Source organism: Amblyomma maculatum, chromosome 1, assembly GCF_055883805.1.
Source record: "Amblyomma maculatum isolate TAMU_Amacu chromosome 1, ASM5588380v1, whole genome shotgun sequence".
Lineage (NCBI taxonomy): Eukaryota > Metazoa > Arthropoda > Arachnida > Ixodida > Ixodidae > Amblyomma > Amblyomma maculatum.
This window is the reverse complement of record NC_139344.1, coordinates 108,663,218-108,688,348: the sequence shown is the minus strand read 5'-3', so window position 1 is coordinate 108,688,348 and position 25,131 is coordinate 108,663,218. Positions and strand designations below refer to the sequence as shown.

At 45.4% G+C, this 25,131-nt stretch overlaps 1 protein-coding gene and 1 pseudogene across 1 annotated transcript; both read left to right on the top strand.

The window, feature by feature from the left end:
• Positions 1-3,062: 3,062 nt before the first annotated feature.
• On the top strand, positions 3,063-4,663 carry LOC146203473 (uncharacterized). Its single transcript, XM_084588786.1, has one exon. It carries the CDS (start codon positions 3,583-3,585, stop codon positions 4,654-4,656), a length of 1,074 nt encoding a protein of 357 aa, XP_084444912.1. The 5' UTR covers positions 3,063-3,582; the 3' UTR covers positions 4,657-4,663.
• Positions 4,664-6,870: 2,207 nt separating this feature from the next.
• On the top strand, positions 6,871-7,914 carry LOC146203472 (uncharacterized; annotated as a pseudogene).
• Positions 7,915-25,131: the final 17,217 nt, after the last annotated feature.

Below are 25,131 nucleotides of genomic sequence, written 5' to 3'. Positions count from 1 at the left end.
AAAGTATGTTCTCTCTTGTTCCAAAGTGAAACAGAAAATTTTCCTACATTTGTTGCTAGCAGATTGAGATGGCGCTGCAGAAACGCCGTATTTGGAGGCATTGTGTGCTCCAGCTGGTGGAGAGACAGGATTAGAGCTCGTCTGTGCTAGGTGTTTCCCCAAGCTTCAAAGTGCAATAGCAGTTTCTGTTCTTACGCCTATTGCTAACAGTATACATTTGATTCTTAGTACCCGACAATATAGCGCAGGATCACTTTTTGCTTCGTAAAGCAACCTACAGCTTCTTGTGTGTAACCTGCGGTGAAACATTTGCTGTGTGCCGCTAAGGCTTTGGACCGCTATACGTTACAATCAGTATGCGTCATTAGCACAGCTCGCACATTCATTGTCTAAGTGTCCGCAGACGACGTCATGGTTTTCTGAAAAATTTCTCAGTGGCCAACGGATGGCACCATGAATGCTCGGGAAATATCTTGAGAGCTTTGCGCGTACTATCTGGATATTACGGCCACGTTTCGATAATCTGTAAATAATCTCTAACACATATAAGAATAATTATACACAATTGCACATTCTGCCTTAATCTGGATCTTCACAGACTATTTCAAAGACTATATATGACTATGGTTAATTACCTACAAAGATTTACGTTCGATATTTCCTCCTATTGTGAGCTCCACTCAAATTCCTTCTGTTTCATCCTGAACAAGCCACGGATGCCTTTCAATATAATGTGAGTAGAGTAATACTAAATATCGGCGCATTCAAACGGCGAGGAAATAATTCATCATCACTTGCAATTGCATCACATGGTGAATGAAGTTTTATATAGTAGATGACGTTTAATGTTCCTAAGGCGCCACGGGCTATGAGGCACGCCGTAGTGGAGGGCCCCGGTTTACACTCACGTCCTGGCATTCTTCAGCTTGCACTCGCACCGAACGGGAGCCCATCACAACGTAGTCGCAGCACGTGAGCAAAGCAGTCACCCGCTCTTGCCACTGAGCCGCGGCTGCGGGGCTGGTGCAATAGATGGAGAATTGAAACTCAAACTTTCTTAATTAAGTTTAAATTATTACACACTTCGCGACCATAAATTTGTGCGAAAGAGATGCAGTCAGAAAACTGCAACGCCGCAATTGTGTAAATTATTGAGAGCAGGACAGCTAGGGGACCATTGCGGCGTACGATTGCCGCGCATGAAATTAGAATTCCCCCTAGAAAAATGCGTGTAGCACTTAACAGTCATCGCGCAATGAGAGCTAATTATGGCTCACATTAGAAGTCACAAGCACATTCGCTTAGCACGACTGCTTATGCAATGACAGTACAGCGAAAAGTAGGGCCATGACTGATTATTCATAACACTATTTCAGTCAGTCATTCAGTGCGGGTTATAAGTTATATAATGTAATGAATGTTGAACTAACGGACGTAGGTCTCCTCTATTGAATGCACTGTATGCCGCCACGTTTTGGTTTCAGCTGAGCGTATCCTTCCTCGGCGAAATAAATCGATATTAACCAGATTTCTTGAACAATGCGGTGTTTTAAGCAAACTGAAAACAAAAGAAAAGCCTTCCAATTACCCTTCCCTATTTGGAAGGTGTTTTGCAAAATTACGTTACTTCAATTAGCGTTACGAAGTGTCTGAAATCAACCCAAGAAAAATTGTTCTGTCATCGCAAATCTGGTTAGACAGCGAGTGGAAAGTGAATCCCGTCACTTTTGAAAACATCGAACAAGATAGGATCATCATCATCATCATCATCATCAGCCTGATTATACCCACTGCAGGGCGAAGGCCTCTCCCATATTTCTCCACTTAACCCGGTTCTGTGCTAGCTGCATCCACTTGACTCCTGCGAACTTCTTAATCTCATCCGCCCACCTAACTTTCTGCCGCCCCCTGCTGCGCTTTCCTTCCCTTGGAATCCAGTTTGTTACCCTCAGCGACCATCGGTTATCCTCTCTTCGCACTACATGTCCTGCCCATGTCCATTTCTTCTTCTTAATTTCCACTAGAATGTCGGTAACTTGAGTTATTTCTCTGACCCACTCTGCACGCTTTCTATCTCTTAATGTTACCCCTACCATTTTTCGTTCCATAGCCCTCTGGGTTGTCCTCAACTTAAGTAGAACTCTCTTGGTTAGCCTCCACGTTTCAGCCCCATAGGTGAGTACAGGCAAGATGCAACTGTTGTATACTTTCCTTTTGAGCGATACCGGTAAGCTGCTAGTCATAATCTGCGAGTGCTTGCCAAATGCGCTCCATCCCAATCTTATTCTTCTTGTTATTTCTTTTTCATGGTCCGGATCTGCGGTTACTACCTGTCCTAAGTAGACATATTCGCCTACTACTTCCAGTATTTCGCTACCTAATGTAAACTGCTGTTCCTTCCCGAGGCTGTTGAACATTACCTTAGTCTTCTGCATATTGATTTTCAAGCCTACCTTTCTACTTTTACTGTCTAGGTCATCAATCATTATTTGCAGTTCATCCCCCGAGTTGCTTAGCAAGGCAATGTCATCAGCAAACCGCAGATTACTGAGGTATTCTCCATCTACCCTTATCCCTAACTGCTCCCATTCCAAGTCTCTGAATACTTCCTCTAAACAAGCTGTGAATAGTACTGGGGAGATTGTGTCTCCTTGCCTAACACCTTTCTTTATGGGAATTTTGTTACTTTCTTTATGCAGAACTATGGTTGCTGTGCAGTCACTATATATATCTTCCAGCACTTTCCAGCAAGATAGGATATTACCATCAATACACATGCAGCGCCTTACAGCCAGCGAGTCCTGCAAGATAAAAACCTTCTACTACAGGAAGCTTCCAACAGTAACTGAAGAAATTCGCTTATCAAGTGCGCAGCTAGCGTTTTCAACACAGCGCGCAAATTTAGTCTTTCTTCTTGTGCTGATAGCGCCTGTGCAGCGTGTCATGTGTATGCGTTATCGGATGCCTGAAACATTGTCGGTCCGTGACGTCACTTGTCACATGAGTGCTTGCTATATAAAGATGCTGCTTGCGTGAAATAAACGGGTTGTTGTTATCGTGCAGGGATCGGGGACAGTCTCAGTTCCTTCCTGCCCGCTGCCCGGCTGCGCTCGGCGTCCGGCAAAGGCCCAAACGCTACACGGTGTCAGAAGTGGGATCCTCTGGCTTTTGAGGGGCGTTGCCTTAACTTCGTCAACGGGCGCCATGTCAGAGGACAACGAATTCAAGCCCTTCCACGGCATGTTCGCGGTTCCAGCTCCGCCTAGGTTTGACTTCGACCGGACGTCCGAATGGCCTTCTTGGATCCAACTCTTTGATGACTACCGCTTCGCCTCGGGCCTAAATGAGCGGAGTGAAGAAGCGCAGCTCCGGACTCTACTTTTATGATGGACAGGCAAGCAAGAGAAATCCTCTACTTTTGCATCACCCGAAGAAGAACAGAAGCATAACTAAGTCGCCAAAAAGAAGTTCGACAAGCACTTCGTCGCCGCAAGGAACCTTGTTTAAGAGAGCGCGTGCTTTCACCGTCGCACTCAAGAACCTGGAGAGTCAGTCGACCAATTCGTTGCCGCGTTGCACACGATGGCGGACCGGTGCGACTACAAGGAAAAAGAACGCATGATTCGCGACAGGTTTGTGGTCGGCCTCAGGGATGCTAAGCTCTCTGAGTGGCTTCAAATGGATGTGCATTTGACTCTTGCCAGCGCTTTTGTAAAAGTGCGTTTAAAGGAGACCGTCCAACGACAGCAGCAGCAACTGCGAGAAACCGACGACGAACCCTTGGTAACGGCGACCGGCAATCTTGACGCGGTCAGCAAGCAAGGGCAGCCAAGAGAGTATTTTTACTCGGGCAGCTCGTCAAAGAACTGTTCACCTCGAATACAAGGTCCGCCTCCCAGAGTCCACTCCTACCGACCAGGCACCCCCGGGTCATGCCTCAACTGCGGTCAAGGAGCGCACCTCAGAGCCTCGTGCCCGGAAAAAGCAGCGAAATGCAACTACTACGGTTGTTCCGGACACTTCGCAGCTGTATGTCGGAAAAAGGCTGCCCGTGATGGAAAGAAGGTACAACTTTCATCTCTCCATATGGACAAGGGGGCGTACTTCGTTGGCGCGGTGGACGGGGAGTACTCTAATTTTCGGTATGTACAGGTCGTCATTAACGGCACTCCGGTGTTCGCTAAAGTAGATTCCGGTGCCGAGGTTTCTGTTGTGCTCTCAACGTTTCCCGGTTTACCTACCAGGCTAGAAAAGTGCGACCTAATCCTAACAGGCCCGTCGAATGCGCCACTGAATGTTTTGAGAAAGTTTCATGGCACTATCCAGTGGAAACAAAACACTGTCCAGCAAATCGTGTACGTGGTCCCACCATTACGCTCCGTACTTTTGGGTCTCCCAGCGCTTGAGGCTCTGGAAATTATTAAATTCGCGGACTCTGTCAGTAGCGCAATAGCCGTCGAAGCTTCCTGCCCGCAGGTTTTCAGTGGTCTGGGAGTGATAAAAGGAAAATATAAAATTGGACTCCGAACTACATACTTTTTTGCATTTCATGTTGCGAGTCTCATAGCCTTACCCTTTCGTGACCGAGTTAAGCAGGAGCTCGAGCGTATGGAGCGAGATGGCATGATCAAAGTAGATAAACCAACAGAGTGGTAGACAGGAATTGTGCCAGTACCCAAACCATCTGGAGCGGTTCATATTTGCGTTGAAATGACGCAATTAAAGAAAACTGTACTTCCTGAGTGCTATGTCATGCCGACAGTGGATGATAGACTCGGTCTTTTAGGTGGTGCCTCTGTTTTCGAAGTTGGAAGCTAACTCTGGCTTCTTTCAGATTAAGTTGTCGCCCGAAAGACAGTCAACTACGTTCATAACGCCAGTTGGGCGATACTGTTTTCAAAGACTGCCGTTTGGAATAATGTCAGCAGCCGAGATCTTTGAGAAGAAAATGTCAGATACTTGAAGGCATCTCAGGCGTGATAAACTTGATGGATGATGTGCTCATTTTCGGCAGCGACAAGGCTCAACCTGACGAGCACCTGCGTCTAACTTTAGATCGTCTCGCTAGTGCCGGTGTTACGCTAAACAAAGTGTTCCTTTGGGGTAACTGAGATAAAATTTCTTGGCTGTGTGCTTAGTAGAGATTGCATCAAGCCGGATCCTGAAAACGTTCGTGCTATCAAAGAACTGGCGACGCCCCAGCTAACGTGTCTGACGTTCGACGGCTGCTCGGTATGGCTAATCATTTGGCAAGATTCATACCAGATTTGGCTTCGAAAACGGCGCCTTTACTTCACTTGCTTTTGAAGGGTTCCGACTGGACGTAGTGACCAGCCCAAGAGCAAGCGCTGTCGTACATAAAAGACGTTACCTCTTCGACGCATGTCATGGCTAACAATGATGTAAAGTACCCAAAGATTCTTACCGCTGACGCGTCATCATTAGGTTTGGGGGCCGTATTGATAAAATTTCGGCCAAACAGTGAAAAAAGACCTGTTGCATTTGCGTCACGCTCGTTGACGCCTGCCGAAACTGGGCCCGCTTGCACGATAAAGTACGAGCTAAGTCCAGACTTAAACGGTACGTGTGTTTAGTAAAACCAGACTTTAAGACAGCTCGGATTTTGAACGCTTCGGTTCGGCTCGTGTTCTCCAGAGTGGCTTCTCTGAACGCCCTCAGCAACCACTTGGGGCATTTTACCTCGTAACACAATTTTAAGCCGCAAAAAGCAATGGCACGGAGTTTACGCAGCGCAAGACTAACGGAATGTTAACATCTTACAGCGGGGACAGGGCCAGCGCATCCCTGTATTTCCCTAATTAATCTACTTAGGTACCTGGCGTCCTTGTGTCTAAACTAAGACGGCATTAAAGTCATAATCCTGCAAGCGACTTCTTCAAGTCAGGACTGAAGCCCAGTTTCGACTTCAGTCTTAAGCGCTGCGGTCTATCCTTTAGACTCAGTAAAGTCTGGACTTAGCTAAGACAGTCTTAAGATCGTTTCGTGCAAGCAGGCCCAGATACTCTCAGATTGAGAAGGAAGCGTTGGCAACGACTTGGGTGGCAGAACGATTCGAAAGGTACATCGAAGGTTTTGAAATTTTGTTTGAAACAGACCACAAACCACTTGCAACGTTGTTGTGAAAATCACCTTTAGATTTTTTGCCACCTCGTATTCAGCGCTTTGGCATGAGGCTTATGCTGTTCAGCTTTGCGGTTGTACATGGCCCGGGTAAGAGCCTCGTTACTGCAGATGTATTGTCTAGAGCCCTGATTCAGGGAAACCAAATTGATGATCATGCGCTGAGTATTGGAGAAGTCGCCAAATTCGTTTCGGGCTATTTGACAAATGCCGTCGAGGCTAGCCTTTTTCAAAGCTGAACAAGCAGCCGATGAAGTCTGTCAAGCTCTCGTAAAATTCAGCCTGGATGGTAGGCATAAGTTCTCATCGCTCTCGGTGGTCTTGCGTCCATACTGGCAGGACAGACCAACGCTGTCAGTCGCTGAAGACGTGCTACTCAAAGGTGTGCGGCTGGTGATCCCTCAGAACTTACGCGCAGAGGTCTTGATGCGCTTGCACGAGAGTCGCCAAGGAATTGGGAAATGCAGAGCTCAAGCCAAAGAGTCCGTACGGTGGCCTGGGTTGCGTTGCCAGTTGAGAGCTGTGGTGACTGATTTCCCAGTGTGCGTGGAGCACAGGCAACAAACGTCGGAACCAATGATTCGGACATGCACTCCACAGCGTCCTTGGCGAAAGCTAGACGTTCATCTCTGCCATAATTAGGGAAAATGGTATTTGGTGGTCGTAATTTATTTTTCTAGATACCCAGAGGTAGTCTTGCTATCTTCGACAAAAAGTGTCACTGTCATTATGCACCTCAAAAGTTTCTTTGCAGGACATGGCATACCAGAGGTCGTCATGTCGGATGATAGAACACAATTTGTATCTGAGAAATTTCAGTCGTTTGCTCGCGACTATGGCTTCCGCAATGTGACGGCGAACCCCAGATACCCCCAAACAAAGGGGGAAGTAGAAAGGATGGCCCAACAATTAAACGGCTGATCATAAAAGCTAAGGACCGCTATTTTTTGCTGCTAGCGTACAGGGACACCCCAGGGCCACTGGGAAAAAGCCCTGTAAAGCTTCTGTTGACCAGGCGCCTACGCCCAACAGTCCCTGTCCCTCCCAAGAGCCTTCTGCCCCAGAGGATGAGCTCGAAAAAGTTCAGAGATCGCGATGTAATCATTCGGCAGCGCAGGTACTTCAATAGTCGTCATAGGGATCTTCCGCTACCAGTCCTCAAACCAGGAGCGGAAGTATGGGTAGCAGACTGGAAAGTGAAAGCGCAAGTCTTACGTCTTGCACAACGTCTGAGGTCGTATGTGGTTAGAATGTCTACATATGTAGTTCTAGAAACAGGAAATTCCTAGTTCACTTTGTTTCCCAGCAGAATGACTGCGAGGAAGGAGGTAGCTATGAGTTTCCGCAGGCATATGATAGTCAGGTAGAAACGGAACGGGAAACTAATCCATCTAAACTGAAGGCACCTGCCGATCAATCTAATACTCCCTTGCCACGAACCGATCCTCCTGGATATAGAACGCGATTTGGCCGTCATGTCCGACCGCCAGACCGATATGGGTTCAGTAACTAACTGTTATTTTGTTTTGAGCATTGGTTGCTTCCATAAAAAATTGTTTATCCTTTGTTGGCGGCAGTGCGAAGTTTCATTGCAAATGCCGATGTACCTTTTCAGAGAAAAGGGGAGATGTGCCGATAGCGCCTGTGCCGCGTGTCATGTGTCTGGGTTATCGCATGCCTGAAACATTGTCGGTCCGTGACTTCACTTGTCACATGAGTGCTTGCTATATAAAGATGCTGCTTGCGTGAAATAAAGGGGTTGTTGTTATCGTGCCTGGATCGGGGCCAGTCTCAGTTCCTTCGTGCCAGCTGCCCAGCCGCGCTCGGCGTCCGGCAAGGGCCCAAACTATACACTTCTTTTGTTGTCGAGACTCGAGAGATTTTTTCGTTCAATTTTCTCTGCTCTAAGGCGAAACTGAACAAAACAGATATCGAACAGAGCCCATAAGATTGTGGCACGCTCCGAGCGAAGCATTGCATTCTTATTTCGTACGCATTGCGTTACGAAAAGTTCGTCGGCGAGGCCCCCATTGCTGGCAGGTTATTTCACTTCTTTTCGTACGCTGGCATCCTTGCTGCTGGTGTGTTTTTCTGCTTTTTTTTCATTGGCAGCAAGTCTCGCCCGAAACAGCGCATGCGGGTGCCTGGTGCAGTGACCTTGTTTTGTCTTTTCAACCCGAAATACTTTGAAAGCTTTCGCCACGTGGTAACAGCACGGCGGTGGCGGCGGGGGTTATTTCAGTGACCGCAAACAATCGCGCCCCTTCTTGACTTGATGATGCTACCGGGCGATCGATGCCAAAGATCTTCCCGTCGGCGACACACGTCATGGTTCGTGCTGCTGGCACCAGCGACGAATGCCGCCCTGTGATGGAAGCGCATCGGGACGAGGTTCTCGAATGTCATCGATTTCAAAATGCCTCTTGCGAATCGATAGCCGTCTACAACACGCGACGACCTGGCTCCTGTGCAGGCGGGAGATATTTAAACACTGCGCAGTGTAAGCATCGATGCCGTCAGGCAGCCCTGCGCATGACTGAGCTGCACCCAGTCGGAAGCGTTCAGTGCTCGAGGCCATGCCGCTGAGTCTTGCATTGAATTTTAGTTTCCGCCCACCCAGCACTGAAGATAAGATGCGCTGCAGGCTGCTTTAATGTTTTCTATGCGCAGTGGGCGTAGAGGTGTAGAGGTGCAGAGTTCGCAGTAATGCCGTGCAGCGGGGCTCTGGCAGCGCCCACAAAAATTCCTTCCTGCGGAGAGGTGACTACGAGAGGCCCTCTGAACTTCGACGTATATAGAACGCTGGCAATGCAAAACGAGCTAGACAGCATCGCCCAAAAGAAATGTCTCTGGGCAGGACATTCCTGACAAGCACAGTGCCTGGTGCGTAATCTCTATAAGCTGTAGCTTACACCTTCCCAGCCGTGAAAATGTTATCCTCGCGCGCCCGGTATTGGGGGTTTCCCGAAAAGGGCTCGTCTTATATGACTCAAGTGCAATGTGACTGGAACCCACGCGGCCTTTGCAGCAAGCGTTGTCAAGGGCTGGAGGTGGCGCCCAGGCCGTGGTGCAGTTACCACTGCTTTGCCGCTGAAAGTTTCCCAAGAGAGCATTTTGGCGGGCTAGTTTCCCCCCAAAACTGAGTGCACGTCATCTTAACATGTTTCGCGCAGTTATGCAATATGAGAGGCTGAAGTCATAGTTAGTACTACTGAAGATTTGATGCCAATGGGCTTTTGATTTATAAACTCCGCTAGCAGTGATTATTCCCTCGGATAAAACAGGCCACTAATTAGGGAGTGATTTCTTACAGCATAATGAAAGGGATATTAACAAATGGGAGTTTATGATGGGAAGTTAGATGGGAATAGCTGGGTGCAATAAATAAAGAAAATAATTACCCGATATACGACGTAACTTGAATAACTACTGGTTGCGAATACTGGTATCATGCCCGTGAATTTGAACAAACGTAGTTTTTTTCTTCAGAATTGCTTAATTTCACCGTAACACTAAATATATGTGCAGATCCTCTCTTAGCAGGAATGTAGCGTTAGCTGTTTATTTCAAAAATTCACCTTATTGCTTTTTTACCGCAGTTTTACCTCCTCAGAGCGAGCGGACGAAAAAAGCTTTAAGCAAATATTTGCTACGCCACGGACGCTTAGGCCATTCCCATGGGCACAGCAGTATCTTACAGCATAACACAGTGGCCACGCAGCTGAAAGGTGCCCCAGAGGGATTAGCTTGAGCGTGTACTGAATTTCTGCCTCCTGTTAAACTAAAGCCTTGCTCTGCACAAAAGCAATGCTAAAATGCATATTCTCCGAGACATGCTATCGCCAGTCAAAGAAGGTTGAAAAAATGTAAACCTCATCAGGAAGGGATAACCTAGGCCTTATTATTTAACTATATAGCGTGAATTGAACTGTAAGACAAAGAAAACAAATTGAGGCTTGCAACACTAGCTGTTTAGAAGAGATAGAAGGCTGTCCAGCACACATTCATTCAATCGAAATATCGGCACTGTCCAATTTTTGCAGTGCCTTGTAACATAGCGTAATTATTTCCCCTTTGCTCGGCTACGATCTATAGACTGCTCATTTTGCTCATTTATGATTTATTCACAACACTTATTTCATATTTACATAGACTGTGCGGTTTAATCACACCTCAACGCGGGACAAGAACTGTCCGTAGATTTCGCTACGATGTGTTCTATGGGCTTCGATACTTCTTTGAAATCAAATACACATGCTAGAGAATTTTGTATATAGTATCCCGAACTGCAATATTACACGAATTTTCAATTAAGGTACAATCCGAGGTATTTTTGTATTAGGACGGGGTATTTTTGCACGATTACATTGCGCCGGTAATGTAGCTATCTTACTTAACACATAATTAGCACAGTATTGTGAGCCACCCCTTGAACTAACGTCTTTATAGATAATGGCTTGGCTCAAAGGGCGCAATGTTTTGAACTTAGGTGAGCGATAAAGCTGATGGGTATAAACAGGTTAATAAGGCACCGCGCAGCAGGAATGAGGCTAATGAGGTTAATGAGGCATCGCGCACGGCGCTCGCAGTATTCAATGCTATATTCACGGAAAATGTACCCACAATATTGCTAAATAATCTCAAATACTACAAAACCTTCTAGTGGAGAGATGGGCTTATTTCAGGGTGAATAGGATTGCTTTAAATTTACTACCAATTCCAGTTGTCTGGATCACTTGAAACAGTGATCTTCATTCCCTGCATATTCTCGATCATTACCGTAGTGCCATGTGCTGAACTAAGTTTTATTCTCCTGCAGGGAAGCTCTTTAAAAATCCACAAATCGCCAATAACTGCTTTGGAGATATGCATTATATTGTCATTTTTCCTATTTTAACTAGTCGACTTGTTCTAGCAAAATCCCAGCAATTTATTTTCTTAGTTTGGTATTCTATATATTGCGCATTATTCACAGCTACAAAGCTCGGGTTGTGATTACAGGTATCATGTGTATTTTGGCCCTCCTTTCCAAAGGACCGTGAGCACGCTCGCTCATATTTTCAGTATCTATCGTCCCCGCAGAATATTGTGCCATGCTTAAAGGTGCAGGTTTAAGTCAACTGTTGGCGATTTCCACGAAATTGAGGCCACGTTACGCCGCCGCCTTGAACTGGGTTTTCGCTCAGTACGAAGCCTTTTGCACCGTTGCATGAACTGCCTCTTCGGCACACTAAGCAGTGTTTAGTATTTTGCGATGAAAATACGCCTTATAATCTCTTTTTCGTGAATCTGTACATGCTGATGAGATACAAGATGTGACCTCATTGTAGGAGGTTTCTGATGCTTGCCGTATAGAGAGCACGGCGACAAAAAATTTCCACGCAGTGTAGTAGAGAATTTTCAGAAGCATAATACCACAGTTCTTGTGCCATACAGAGCATCTATTCTTAATAAGTGATTTGCATGAATGTGTGTATACATACAAGCCGCTATTTGTTAACTACCATATCGGAACGCGCACGAGTCACTGAAACATCAAGACTTTTGAGCATGTATGCCCCTGTATAGTGCATGCCAGCCGCCTCATTTGGCTGTGCTTGCACTGTGTTTGCACTGTGCTTGCACTGTGCTTGCATTGTGTTTGCATTGTGCTTTGTTAACCTCAGAGAGAGGGGAGGAGACATATGATTTACTCAAGCTACAGTTCGTAATAATTCTTATGCAATTTGTTTATTCTCCCTCCTTTCGCTTTGACTATAAACGCACTAAGACGGGCGAACGGTAAAAAGCGAATATAATCGGACGAAAATACTGTATGAATATGAGGCCACTAGAGTGGCCTCATATTCATTACGTACCTTGCACGGACTGCTTACGAACAAACACAAAAAGCAATGCATTGTTGCCACGGGAAAATGGTGTTCGGGTTATGTCAGACTACTACCTTCTTGCTTCTCAGCAGTACACAGCAGCAGTACACAAAATTAGTACTCTATATTTATGTCTAAGGTAGCACGTGCGCGTAGAATTTGAGTGCAAGAAGGGCCAATGGCCTGTACATCGTGTAGATGCAGCGAGATATTGTTCATAATTTTTTCGCAAGCAAACCAGGAAAAAAATCGCAGAATACAACTTCGAAAAACAATGGCAGGGGAAATTGGGAACGAATGCAGTGCAACAGCCCACACATCTAGCATGCCTCACCAGCCCATTCGCGTCCGTATATATTTGTGCTATTCTATATATATATATATATATATATATATATATATATATATATATATATATATATATATATATATATCCTTGGCTACTGCGTTTCGCGCGCACAGGTCCATGTGCCTATGCGAGCATGCTGTATTTCTCACTCCAACGAAGTGCACTGTGCAACTCTCAGAGAACGGCTGGGATGGTGACGTTGCGCGGTGACGCAGTCCCCTCCCCCCCCCCCCCCTCTCTCTCTGTGTCCACTGTCCAAGCACGCCGAGTAAGCCGTAGCGTCTGGGGAGAGTTCCCATCACATCACATTATTTTTCTTAAAGGCCCTTTTTGGGGGTGTTATATGTATAGGGTGGGGTTCACAAAATATAAGAATATACAATACTTGAAAATGTTGATGAACATTTGATGGCAGCAATACTGTGGGGAAGGCCGTTCCAGTCAGCTGCTGCACGAGAAAAAAAGTGAGCTGGCCAAAACGGCGGTACGGGCACGTGGACGCAAAATTTGAAGAGGATGACCGATGCGATGGGATCTGCGTTGTGAGAGCGCGCGAGTGTATGGTTTTTGTTTTAGTGGTGAATAAAAGAACTTGTGAAACAAGACAAAACTGGCTATACGACGGCGAGTAGAAAGATTAGGTAGAGCTGATTGCGATTTTAGGGATGATATGCTCACGTCGTACAAGTATGAGGAGTGAATAAATCTGGTGGCCCTGTTTTCTTCAACAGCTTCGATAGCGTTTGTTAAATATGCTTGATGGGGGTTCCAGAGGGCTGATGCGTATTCCAGTTTAGTTTTAAGTGAGATGTATGCTTGTAATCTTACGTGTTGTGGGGCTGTTAAATCAGAAATACGAAAGTTAAATGAGAAATGGCCCTGCAAGCTGGGCACCAGGGCCAGCACTAATAAAGAATGGATAGAGTTGGCAAAATCTCCGCACGGAACCTAATGCCACATCGGCGCTGAAGATAAAGGGGCGAGAGAGAGCGGAAGCGAGTGCTGACGGGTGAGGACATGGAGAGTGATTGAGCGAGTCGGCGGTATTGGTCCCTAGGCCATCGTTCGACGTGCTGACGTAAAACGCTGGCTGAAAACCGCTCGAGTCTTCCACAGTGTACACACCTTTGGCAGCTGCCGTTGAAATTCGTGGAAGAGTGTGGCAGCCGAAGTACGACTTTAATAGTTTATTCTATATTTATTTGCCTCAAGGTGTCTGAAAGCAGAAATATGAAAAACAATTTGTTTGCAATTACACGGCGCCACTGATAGATCAACTAATGAGTAACTGTGACACAGTATTGCAGTGTATTTCAACTCAGTACAGCTGTACAGAAGCACATTCGCCAAATATGCACGCAAAAGAATAAATGTCTTCAACATATTCCCCAGAGCAAGACAGGGTTGTCATGATAGGTTAGCAGTTTAAAATGCAGAGAAAATAAAATGTTTCTGCGCATAACACGTAATCGAAGATAGCCTCCTTGAAATTTCGTGGAAGCTTCGGCGAAACGGCGTCGTATGGCGGCAGACTACACACTCCCAGAATAGCTCGGCATGGTGCTTGTAAACAAGCTGCAGAGAAAATCGAAACCATCTTGCTCGACACACGCCATTCCATAAGAAAGCCACGGCTAATTCGATTGTTCCCACACCATTTTCTCTATATATCTCACTTAAGGCAGAGATTCCGCGCACCCTCGCCTTCTTCGGCTTGTCCTTATTTTCTTTTTCGAAGGCGTTAGAGCTGTGCTGTGAAGGAAGGTCAAAGTTTAGAAATAGCGACACCAATACCGTACAGGCAACGCCGCAGGCTACTGTCAATTCGGCGCCCTCATCGGAGCGAGTGACAGGGAGGAAGACGCTTTATATATTGCCTCTCCAGAAGTGTGCAGCGCAGCTCAGGCTTCCGAAATAGTGTTCGCTACTTAAGGGTCCAAAAGTAACAATCCCTTTGTATGTATACGACCACGTCAGGAATGTATGGTCTTATGCGCTTTTTGGGCATAATAACCAAAGAGACACTAAAATAAACAAACTAAGCCTACTAATCGTAAACACCCTAAACACATCAACCGTCGACTCGATGAAGAGTAACTCTCGGACCGTTCTTACGTCTCTATACTGCTGTACAGTCGGTCCTCAATATGTTGACGACATGATTATACCTAAATGTTGCGTTGTTTTATTGACGTGACTTCTTTCAAGAAAATATTCCGCGAAACAAGATGATGGCTGCTACCCAAGAGTAAACATACAAAAAAAAAAAAAAACAATCAAGCACTATGGCGTTCTTCTAGTCCCCTGAGAATGAATGAAGCGGAACGAGTGTCATTCCAGGAACTAAATTCACATCTACGTGTATACGGAGGAAATAAATCGTCCCTGTCGGCGATCGTTCTGTTTTGAGCCGTTTGTGCTTATAAGCAAAAACTGATGCTTATAAATAAAAAGCAATGCCTTGCGCTTGGTTTCTTCCGGATCATGTTCATAAACAATGAAAACGTTCCTTTTAAAACAGCACTAGAACACGGACAGATAGAGACACACACATTGCACAATGTGTTTTACTCTTTCTATATGTCCCTGTTATAGCACTGCTTTAAAATAATGTCCAACCAACTCGTCTAACAAACCACTCAGGAAATATCTCGCAGCTTTAAAGCTCCTACCACCTACTCAAAACACACAGGCTTTGTACGCTATTTTATTGCTCATTTATTAGCGAAAATGTGATGTTTCATACATCACAGGCAGTTCGCGTGCGCTTGTCGGATTGCTGAAAATGTCAAGTCTGTAAACTTAATTGCATGTTCTTGATTGAAAGGGGACCTCGATAACAGAGCGAAGATCAAAGCGCTCTTATAAACGAAAGCATGAACCAATTTACCCAACAGTTTGTCATTTGGAATGCTTGTACTTCTGGTGCATCGTTCCAGGCACTGCATAGATGTAAACCTCAAGATCATTTCACGCTTCACTAGGGAAGGCGTGAAGGGTTACTAGTAAAAACTACATCGCGTGGCCTACTTAGGGAAATTTCAGGACAAAAAGGGCATGCTTCGGGCGTGATGGCCGAGATTTTAATACGGGACGGGATGACAACCAGACTTTAAGACGTTTTACAGGTAATGGTCAATAACGTCTCCATCGTTGAAGACTGGCTATACCAACATGCTGAAGAGCGATGAAACGTTTCGAAGGGAAAGAGCCTCTAGTTTTAAGGAATAGTTCACTTGACTGTTTGTTTCTCTGTTCCGGCCTGCTTCCGAGTTTCACAAGCAAAAATCCAGAATTAAGAAACATACTATGGCTACACGAATGTAAAGCAAAGGGCAAACCTGTTTAGAGCACAGGATCAATGAAGTATAGTGCAAGAAGTAAGGGAAAAGTTTAGAGGAGCTGCGCAAAACCAAATATGCTCGCACTAAAGCGCAAGCATTTTCTGTTAAAGGCACTACCTGTTTTCACATTTCGCTTCCTTTCTACTGCGGAAGAACATTTGAGCACCATAGACAAGCCTGCTCGCGGTTGCTCAGCTCATCCAGGCCGTGTTTACGCCTTTACAGCTCCGTTTTAGCTTCGCATTCATATGTCAGAGTTAGCACCCTAAAAGCAAGCGCTAAGCGAGTTGCTCTACAGTGAAGCATGCGTTCCTTTCTATAGGAGCGGGCTAATGAAGCATGAAGGAAGCTTTGTGCTTACCACAAGAAAACAACGCTCCAAGGAAGGCCTCCTTAAGCACTCCTCAGTAATGCGCGTTAAAAAAGTATCCGGCGTAAAGGAGGCTGCTCTTAAGGCAACCTCACTGAAGTAAAGAAAGCTTTAAAGTTTGGCCCTTAGCTCCAGAGCGGGACACGCCACCATTACGCAACGTAACCATGGCTGTACAGCTTTGTTAAGTGGGGATATATGTTTATGATGGGTTAACTTCCATTCAATGAAATAGTGCACGACAGAATGCTAATGAGCATGTTTGGAATTCTAGAGGTAATCATCATCATCAACCTCATCATTATCAGCCTGACTATACCCTCTGCAGGGCGAAGGCCTCTCCCATATTTCTCCACTTAACCCGGTTCTGTGCTAGTTGCATCCACTTGACCCCTGCGAACTTCTTAATTTCATCCGCCCATCTAACTTTCTGCCGCCCCCTGCTACGCTTTCCTTCCCTTGGAATCCAGTTTGTTACCCTACGCGACCATTGGTTATCCTCTCTTCGCACTACATGTCCTGCCCATGTCCATTTCTTCTTAATTTCCACTAAAATGTCGGTAACTAGAGTTATTTCTCTGACCCCACGCTTCCTATCTCTTATTGTTACTCCTACCATTTTTCATTCCATAGCCCTCTGGGTTGTTCTTAAGTTAAGTAGAACTCTTTTGGTTAGCCTCCACTTTTCAGCCCCATAGGTGAGTACAGGTAAGATGCCACTGTTGTATACTTTCCTCTTGAGCGATACCGGTAAGCTGTTAGTCATATAGAGGCAAAAATTAAGATTATTTATTTAACGAGTAGCAGAGAGAGAGAGAGAGAGACCCTTTAATGAAAAACAGAATTTTGCCAGCGTTTAGATTTCGCTGGCATGCTACTCTCTGTGGGAAGGGGAATTCGGGAGGGAAAGATTGAAAAAGAATGGTGAGGAAAATAATAGAATTGGAGGGGGAGATAAAATGCGGCCATTAAATGGGTATTAAGGGGCTTCGTGGAGTAATAGTATAAAATGAAATAATGAAATGCATGACGCAACAAAAGTGCTTATAGAGTTCAAAACTTGAAAAATGCCTGAGAAAAACAGGCAAGGTGAATTTAGAGTTTGACAAGGAGTCCAATGCTTTTCAAATACGTAAATAAAAAGTTCATTACGAGTCTCTATTGCCTAAGGCAAGCTAAGGGACCTAAAACACTGTTCATCGCTAAAGGCACTGGGGAGAGCTTCTCCATGCTATGTTTATAGTATGCACGCTCGTCAGCGTACGCAGAGCACTCAAGTAGGATATGTTCCACAGTTTCAATCGAGCCACAGTTGTCGCAATACGGACTGTTCATTTCACCGAAATGGTAGCGCAAGCCATTTGTATATGCAGAGTTCAGGCGAAGTCGGTGGTAAAGAGTTTCTAGTTCGTGAGGAAGTTTCGAATTGAGCCTTGAGCTTAGATGTGGGTCAGCTGTGTAAAGAAATTGGTAGTGATGTGTCGGCAAGCTCCAAAGTCGATACTTTGTTTCGGAAGCAATTTTTTTATCCAGTTGGGATGCATCAGATTTCGTGCAGAAATTCCGAATGTATCTTTGATGTTGGTGGCCTTCACGAGCCGCTTCATCTGCTTTTTCATTGGCTTTAATGCCACAGTGAGTTGGTATCCACTTAAATGTTATGCAGCGGCCTGAGGCAATAGCCAAATGATGAAGATACCCGATGTCAAGGGAAACAGGATGATTGTTTTTCTTCAGCAGGTTAGTCAGGATTTGCAGACATGCTTTTGAATCAGTGAAGATAACCCATCGTCCGGGAGTTTGGCGCAGGATATATGGGAGAGCTTCTTTAATGCCATGGAGCTCAGCTGTCGTAGGTGATGTATTCCGCTGCAGCCGGTAAAACAGGACATGGTTTGTTGACGCATAAAGGCCACAGGATGAAGTGTCTTGAGCAGCTGAGCCGTCGGTGAATATCCAAATCCTTTATTCAGTATTTTGTACAAAAAACACTAGGGCGGAAACAAAAAGCTACTGTAATAGCTTGACGGGGTTCTTGCCCCTGTCTTGGCATGGATTGAAGACAAAAACAAGCAGGCACTTATGCACAAAACAGAACTCATGATGCTTTAAGATCACACACACTCAAACACAACATCGCGTAATTATGCACTTGCTCGGAAAATCGGAATAACAACAGCAATAAAAAAAAAAAGCAGTACATTGAAATGCACACTTTGCACGAAATGATTGTTTGGTATTCACTGTAAAAAAAAAAACTAAAAAAAGTAAAAAAGAAAAGTAAACAAATGGCAGGTTTACGTGCTTTTTAATATCAGGTGTTCTTTCCATTTTTTTCTTTGAGATCTTATGTATATCGATACTGCTTTCTTCTGCTAGATTAAGGTATTTCGGCATATGGTATTGTTGTCTGTGTAGGCCATGATTTGTATGTCAAAAGGGAATTACCCACAATTCCCTTCTTCTAATCAGGTAAAACGTTTCTAGTGTTCTTCAAAAATTGCATAGGTTTATAAAAGTGTTATTGTTATGTCTGATAGCTTCTTTGTATTTAATAATGAGGTTGAATTTGTGGACGTGCTGGAGAGGAAGCACATTAAAAGAGGAAAATAGTTCATTAGTATGGGCGTCATAGGGTATATTTGCTACGTGTCGAATGGCTTTTTTCTGCAGTAGGCACAATTTATTTATATTACCTTGGGTTGTGTCAGTCCAGATAAGGCTACAATGCAAGAAATGCTTCCTCCCTTGGAGGACTTGTCGGAGATGGGTGCGCATAGTTTCGCTGAGCGTAATCACATCTAGCGAGAGACATCCTGCTTCTGCAAGTGTTCTTTATGCAGAGGATCCTTTTGGAAGTCCGAGACATATCCGCAAGCAATTGTTCCGTGCAGCTTCAAGAATCTTCTTGCTTGTTGGAGATAATCTTTGAAGCACCGGTAAATAGTAGCGTACCGCTCCTTCAACATAGCCTGTTCAAGCAGAACCATCGACAGATGTTGCTACCCCATCGTGTTCCCGCCGTGAATCCGAAAACCTGCAATGCTGCAGGGATTTTCTCGCGGAGGTTTTTATTCTGAGGGGCCCAGCAGAGGTTACTGTCAAATATAACACCTAGGAATCGGTGTGATCGTACATAGGACAGTAACCGTCCACCGCCGAGAAGGAGCGGGGCATCGAGCCATTCTTTTTCTTGTAAAAGCCATAGCAACACTCTTTTCTGGTGAGAAGCGAAGACCCCGGGGAGACAAATACATTGAGGTGTGCAGTAACGCTCTCTGAAAACATTGCTGCGTAATATAATGCGAACTTGATGCACTCCAGATGTAGATATAATCTGCAAAAATTGTTATGCGTATTCCTAATGGAAGGTTTCTTGTTATATATATAGGGCAATATTGAACAGGAGAGGTCTGAGCACATCTCCCTGAGGTACGCCCCTCTTCACTGCATCAAAGAGAGTTGGACCATGTGGAATGCTCATAAAAATTTGCCACTCTTGTAAATAGTGTCCAATCCAGTTGTAAATCTTTCCTCCAAGGCCGAGGCTGTTCAATGCTACGAGGATTGCATGATTAAATACTGAGTCAAAAGTAGCCTTGATGTCAAGGAAAACGGCTGTCGGGATGTACCCAGCATTAAGGTACTCTTCAGGTGGTGAGACAGACAAGGGTAATATTATCAGTCGCAGACCTATTCTGGTTAAGCCCGTTCATTTCTTGAGGATATTCATTTCGCTCTCGAGGAACCAGGTGACTCGTTTGGAGATCATTCGCTCCATAGGCTTACCTATGCAGCCCAGAAGGGCGATGGGTCGGAAGGATGTAAAACTTGTTGGCTGTTTAGAAGGTTTCAAAACGGGCACAAGTTTCGCCAGCTTCCATTTCATTGGGACCTCACCAGACATCCAGAAAGAATAGTAGTATTCCAGAAGTAGACGGCGGGAATTGTGAGGTAGCTTTACGATTGCGTCATAGGTCACCTCATCATGACCCGGAGACGTCAGTCTGTTCAATTCCGCGATAGCTGTGGATAACTCTTCAGTAGTGAAAGTTGGGTTCATCGCTGACACTGCCGCCTGAGGGATGCCTGACAGACCATCTGCGGAGTGTGCGGAGGTCCCTGACCCCGCGGACCGTAGTCTGCAGTATTCTTCTGATGCTTCTTTAATGGATTTTCGTTCATGCAGAGACAGTGCTTTGAAATGGTGAAGCTGTTGGAGGCGCGTGCGCATACCGTGAACTATCCGCCAAATTGTGGCTACTCATTGGCGCACGTCCAGTGTAGAACAAAAGTCACGCTATCTTTGCCGGCTACGCCAGGTAGCGTCGAATGTGACGGTGTGTGCGTCGGTAGGCACGAAGGTTTTCAATGTTTTTTGTGCGCAAAGCTTTCCTTTGAGCTCGACTGCGAATAGCGCACAGCCTTTGAAATGCCTCATGATTTGATGGTAAGCTACCGCTTTTAGCTGTGATTCGCGTGCTTTCTCTCAGGCAACGAGAATCAAATGGCTATACGCGAAATAGGATGCTTAAAAGGGTCTGTCCAACGAGAGCCGTTAACGCTGTCGCATCATACCACTGAAAGCGGTTTTTAGTTCAACCCCCTCCCCCCCCCCTTAATTTTTTGTAGCCTTTTTGTGAAAGGAGACTTGAAATCCTTTAATTCCACACAATTAGGCACGGTGATGCTCGACAGATTGCAAAATGCTCGTGAAAAACGAAATAGTGGCGCATATGGAGCGCTCACCCTTTTACAACTGCTTCAGTCGTGACGGCGCTATGTAACAGGCATGTGTGCTTGATCAGTAGTGGTGTTGTAAAGCCACCTTCGTGGTAGTTTAGCCTTCGTGGATCCCAATATTCCACGCACCGAAAAAAAAAAAAAAAAGAGAAAATAACAGCCCTAGCAGGATAAATGCCAGCGGTCGTTGTTACATCTCCAGACTCGTAATTAAAAGGTACGTACCCGGAAAAAAAAGGAAGGGGAAAAGCGCAGAGAAATATCCGAGTGTCGACATTGGCCGGCGCAGGTTTCCGAGGACGCAGTGTTCGCAATGAATAAAGCAGACAGCCAAATCAGCGAAGAAACGTGATTACAGCTGAACGAATGGACACGCTTACATTGTGGAAACGCACGTGCAGTCATCGGCAGTCTCCTACACGGCGAAAACATGGCGAAAGCCGTTTTTAAAAGCGCTTTGGGGAAAATAGACCTTCCTTGCATGGCGTCGCGTGCAACGCTCCTGCTATCTTTCCTTCTTACTCTTCACCACTCGTCGACCTTTACGGGTATAGAGGAAGCGTAAATACTACGTGCACTTAATACGGTCTGTCCCTCCCGGGTATGCCTGGCGCAAGGTTGTTTTTGTCGTGGCGTCTCAAAGACCACAGCATCTGAACCGGACGCAACGAAAGTGACGCTGTCTGCACGGTCGCGAGTTGCATAAACAGCTGCGATTGAAAAGTTCGGTACTTACCTTCTTGCATCTATCCTATTTCAGCATGACATGCACATGCGAACCAGAGAGCCTTGTTCAAAGAGAAAGAGAATGCACAACTATACCTTAGAGAAAATAATCCAATTTTGTAGGCAAAGCGTGGTCTTCACTGCAGTCACAAAATCTGAGGTCAAGCTCGGATTTTGCAGACTGAAGCCACAAACACCTAAAGGCAGTCGTCTGTATTGTGAAATCTTTTGGCGGTGGGAAAATACAAGTTTCGCGAGCCGCAGAAATGAGATTTTCGCGTTATCCTCGGGCCGATTCACTCTGTTCAACTACTTTACTCCGCCTTTCTAACGTCGGCGACGCTGAATGTCTCAAAGGATTAATGTTACTTTTCAACTGGAAAAAGGTGAAAGGATTATTATTATACTAAAATTATTAATAGGGGATTGAGTCTCATGCTATTCGATTATTCGAACGCATGCGAAATTGCACGTTCTAAATTATTCTAAATAAGTAAAATATTTCCTGCGCTCTTCGAATACCTTCAGAATGATTGGCACGAGATTCGAAGCAGGCCAACCATAATTTTCTTCTGCTGTTTCAAAATCGGGACCCAGAACGACGCCGCGTATTAACCCGCCGCAGTCAGCATAGGCGGCATGAGAGGATCGGTTTAGTTTGATTTATGGGATTTAACTGCCCAAGGTGACTCAGACTATGAGGTGACGTGGTAGTCAAGGCTCGGGAAATTTTTACCACTTGGGGTTCCTTAACGTTTAACGCCATCGCGCAGTACACAGGCGCCTTGCTTTTAGCCTCCATCGAAGAGCGGCCGCCGCGGCCGGGATTTATCCACTCTATTTGCATTCGATTCGATAGCGTGGCTACATTATTAATATTCGATATCTTACTGAAGACATAGTATTCACATGCCCCTAAAAAAATTAATATACTAAGCATGCCTTCAAGTCCGCATGTCAGAGCAGAATATACAGCCCCGAGAGGCAACGCAACCTCTACATCTGGTTGGGAGAATGTCTCTACAACAGTTAAAAACTCCTGGCCGCACTTTTTTAACCAAAATTCGGCTGAGCCAATGACACCTAGACAGACAACGCCGAGACATTTCGTCTTTTCCACACGATCGACGCAAAGGGGGTGGTTGGCGTCTCCGCTGCGGTGGTTACGCGTAGCTCGAGCGTGAGCGAAATTCGCGAATGATTACTTCTCTTTATGGCTATTGCATTTCAGAAACTAAAATAATATGTTTCTTATATTATTTCACCTTGACATGCGAAAGAAAGTGAGCCTTTTTCCTCAAGGGTACCTCTCGAGGCTCTCAAAAATGAAAATGCAGCCGCACTCGTTTTTTCGCCAATGTGGAAAAAGATCGCAGATGCTGGTTATTTCCGATGTCCATGACTCTCCCTGATCGTGACTCTCCCTGATCTTTCTTTGACCCACATTTCTACGCGGCACACTGAATACAGTGTGGTGGATGAATCACAACCAATATTGCCAAGCCCCTGTTGTGCTCTCATCAGACGAATCACAGTGACGGTTCCAAAGCCGGATCATTGGTTGCAGTAAATCAGTAAAACGATAGACGAAGATAGAAACAGCAAAGGATGCAGTACGATTCAGACTTCTAAGAGCTCATTCGAACCACCACTCATACAAGTACACGCAGCATGTTCCATGCAAAAAAAAAAAAAAAAAAGAAAGAAAGAAAGAGAACTACAAGAATACACAACCACGAAAAACCGAGCACAAAGTACAAATACGCATTAACAAGTGCGCAACAGCAGCAGCAACTAAAGCATAAGTGGAATTAAAAAAATATGACCGATTTGAATAGTTAATCAAATACGAAGTAGGTGCGTAGTACTGCTTATACTCGTTATACATTTCATGCATTACCACACACATCTGCGATTTACACTCTCTCCAATATCTTCCCTCAGCTCACGCAAGAGGTGGCCAGCAGTCACAAAGACAAACAGCGCCGATGGTTGCGCTTCCAAAACAAACAACTCACAAACCTAAGGCCCAAACATTCCGATCGCTGCCCTTGGTCGGTTGCGCGCGGGTGGCGGTTTCAAAGGGACGTATGTCGAGGTGTCTCAGTGTGCGGATATTTAATGTCCTGAACAAGTATTTGTTCTGAAAGTAACGAGTGCAAATAGTTATTCAAGTGAGTCGTTTATTGCAAATATGAGTTTGTGTTTTACAGATATGCAGCGGATAAAAAAAAGTAATGGCAGCTTCTTGGTGCGCCGATGCATGTCAGCTTATTGTGGGCGCATGCCAGCTTATTGTGGGCAGAGGTTGCTTCGCACTAATGGGAACAGCCTTGCAGAGGAGGCTCACCGCAGCAGCAGGAATTGTGGGCATGCCCTCGACCTCGCTTACTTTGTCACCTACGTCTTTCGACGCAGCAGCGTCGGGCAGACGACGGTCCCACGGCAGTTTTGTTTTGTGACGTTTAACGTCCCAATACTACTCAAGCTATGAGAGACGCTGTATGGAGGACTCCGGAAATTTCAACCTCCTGGGGTTCTTTAACGTGCACTGACATCGCACAGCACACGAGCGCCTAGCTTTTCGCCTCCACCGTAAAGCGGCCGCCGAGGCTAGGATTCGAACCCGCATCCTTGGGAACACTAGTCGAACGCTGTAACTACTGCGTCACCCCGGCGGGGTAGGTCCCACGGTAGTGTTAAAGAATTGGCTGGGTATACATCCAACGGCACACTGCACTGCCTGCGTCATCCTTGCTTTTACAAAGTTGCGTCGTTACAAATCGTCCAATTATTTTTGCTTTGCAAACTTTAAAGCTACGAGTATAGGTTTCCTATTTCCAAAACAACAACGACATGTCATTGGCAGAACGTGAGAAAGAAGATGGCTACACGATATGAAAGAGCACTGAGCAAGGGTTGAGGGAGGGAGCGTCAGTTCGCCAGCCAAGACAACGTTTCGACAAGTTGACTTGTTTTCATATGGGCGAAGAGAAGTCTCCTTGTCGAAACGTTGGCTGGGCCTGCAAACTGAGGCTACCCCCCTCTACCCTTGTTCAATGCTCTTTCATAGCGGCATATCATGTAACAGATAAAATTAACCAGGACCTGCCGCATTTTGAATGTCATGAACTCGCATCCAAGACGTTGAAATAAATGGGGGACAGTATAAATGTCATTAGAAGACATTAGAGGAGTTTTTCGGAGTCAATATAGGAGCTGCCAGCGCTGTTTCGACGGGAGCATTAAATTCGTTTATGAAAAGCGATGAGCTTATTCTTTGTGCCATTGCGCATGTTTTTCTCTCAGACTTCCATATTGCAAAAGAGGTAGAAAACACAAGCCCAGAAAAGAATAAGGAGCAGCAGACACTAACTAGTCTGTAACAAAAAAAAAAAAACTGGTGGTGCTTAGCATTATAGATAACCCTAGCGAAAAACAAATAAATGTATGTCATTCTCAGTTACCGCAATGACTGAAGTTTCCGTGTTTTCTACGCAGGTGACGGCAAATATACTAACGAGATTCGCATATCCCAACGCAGCACACAGGTAGAGTATCTAGCAGAAAGAAACGGTAAATATGTTG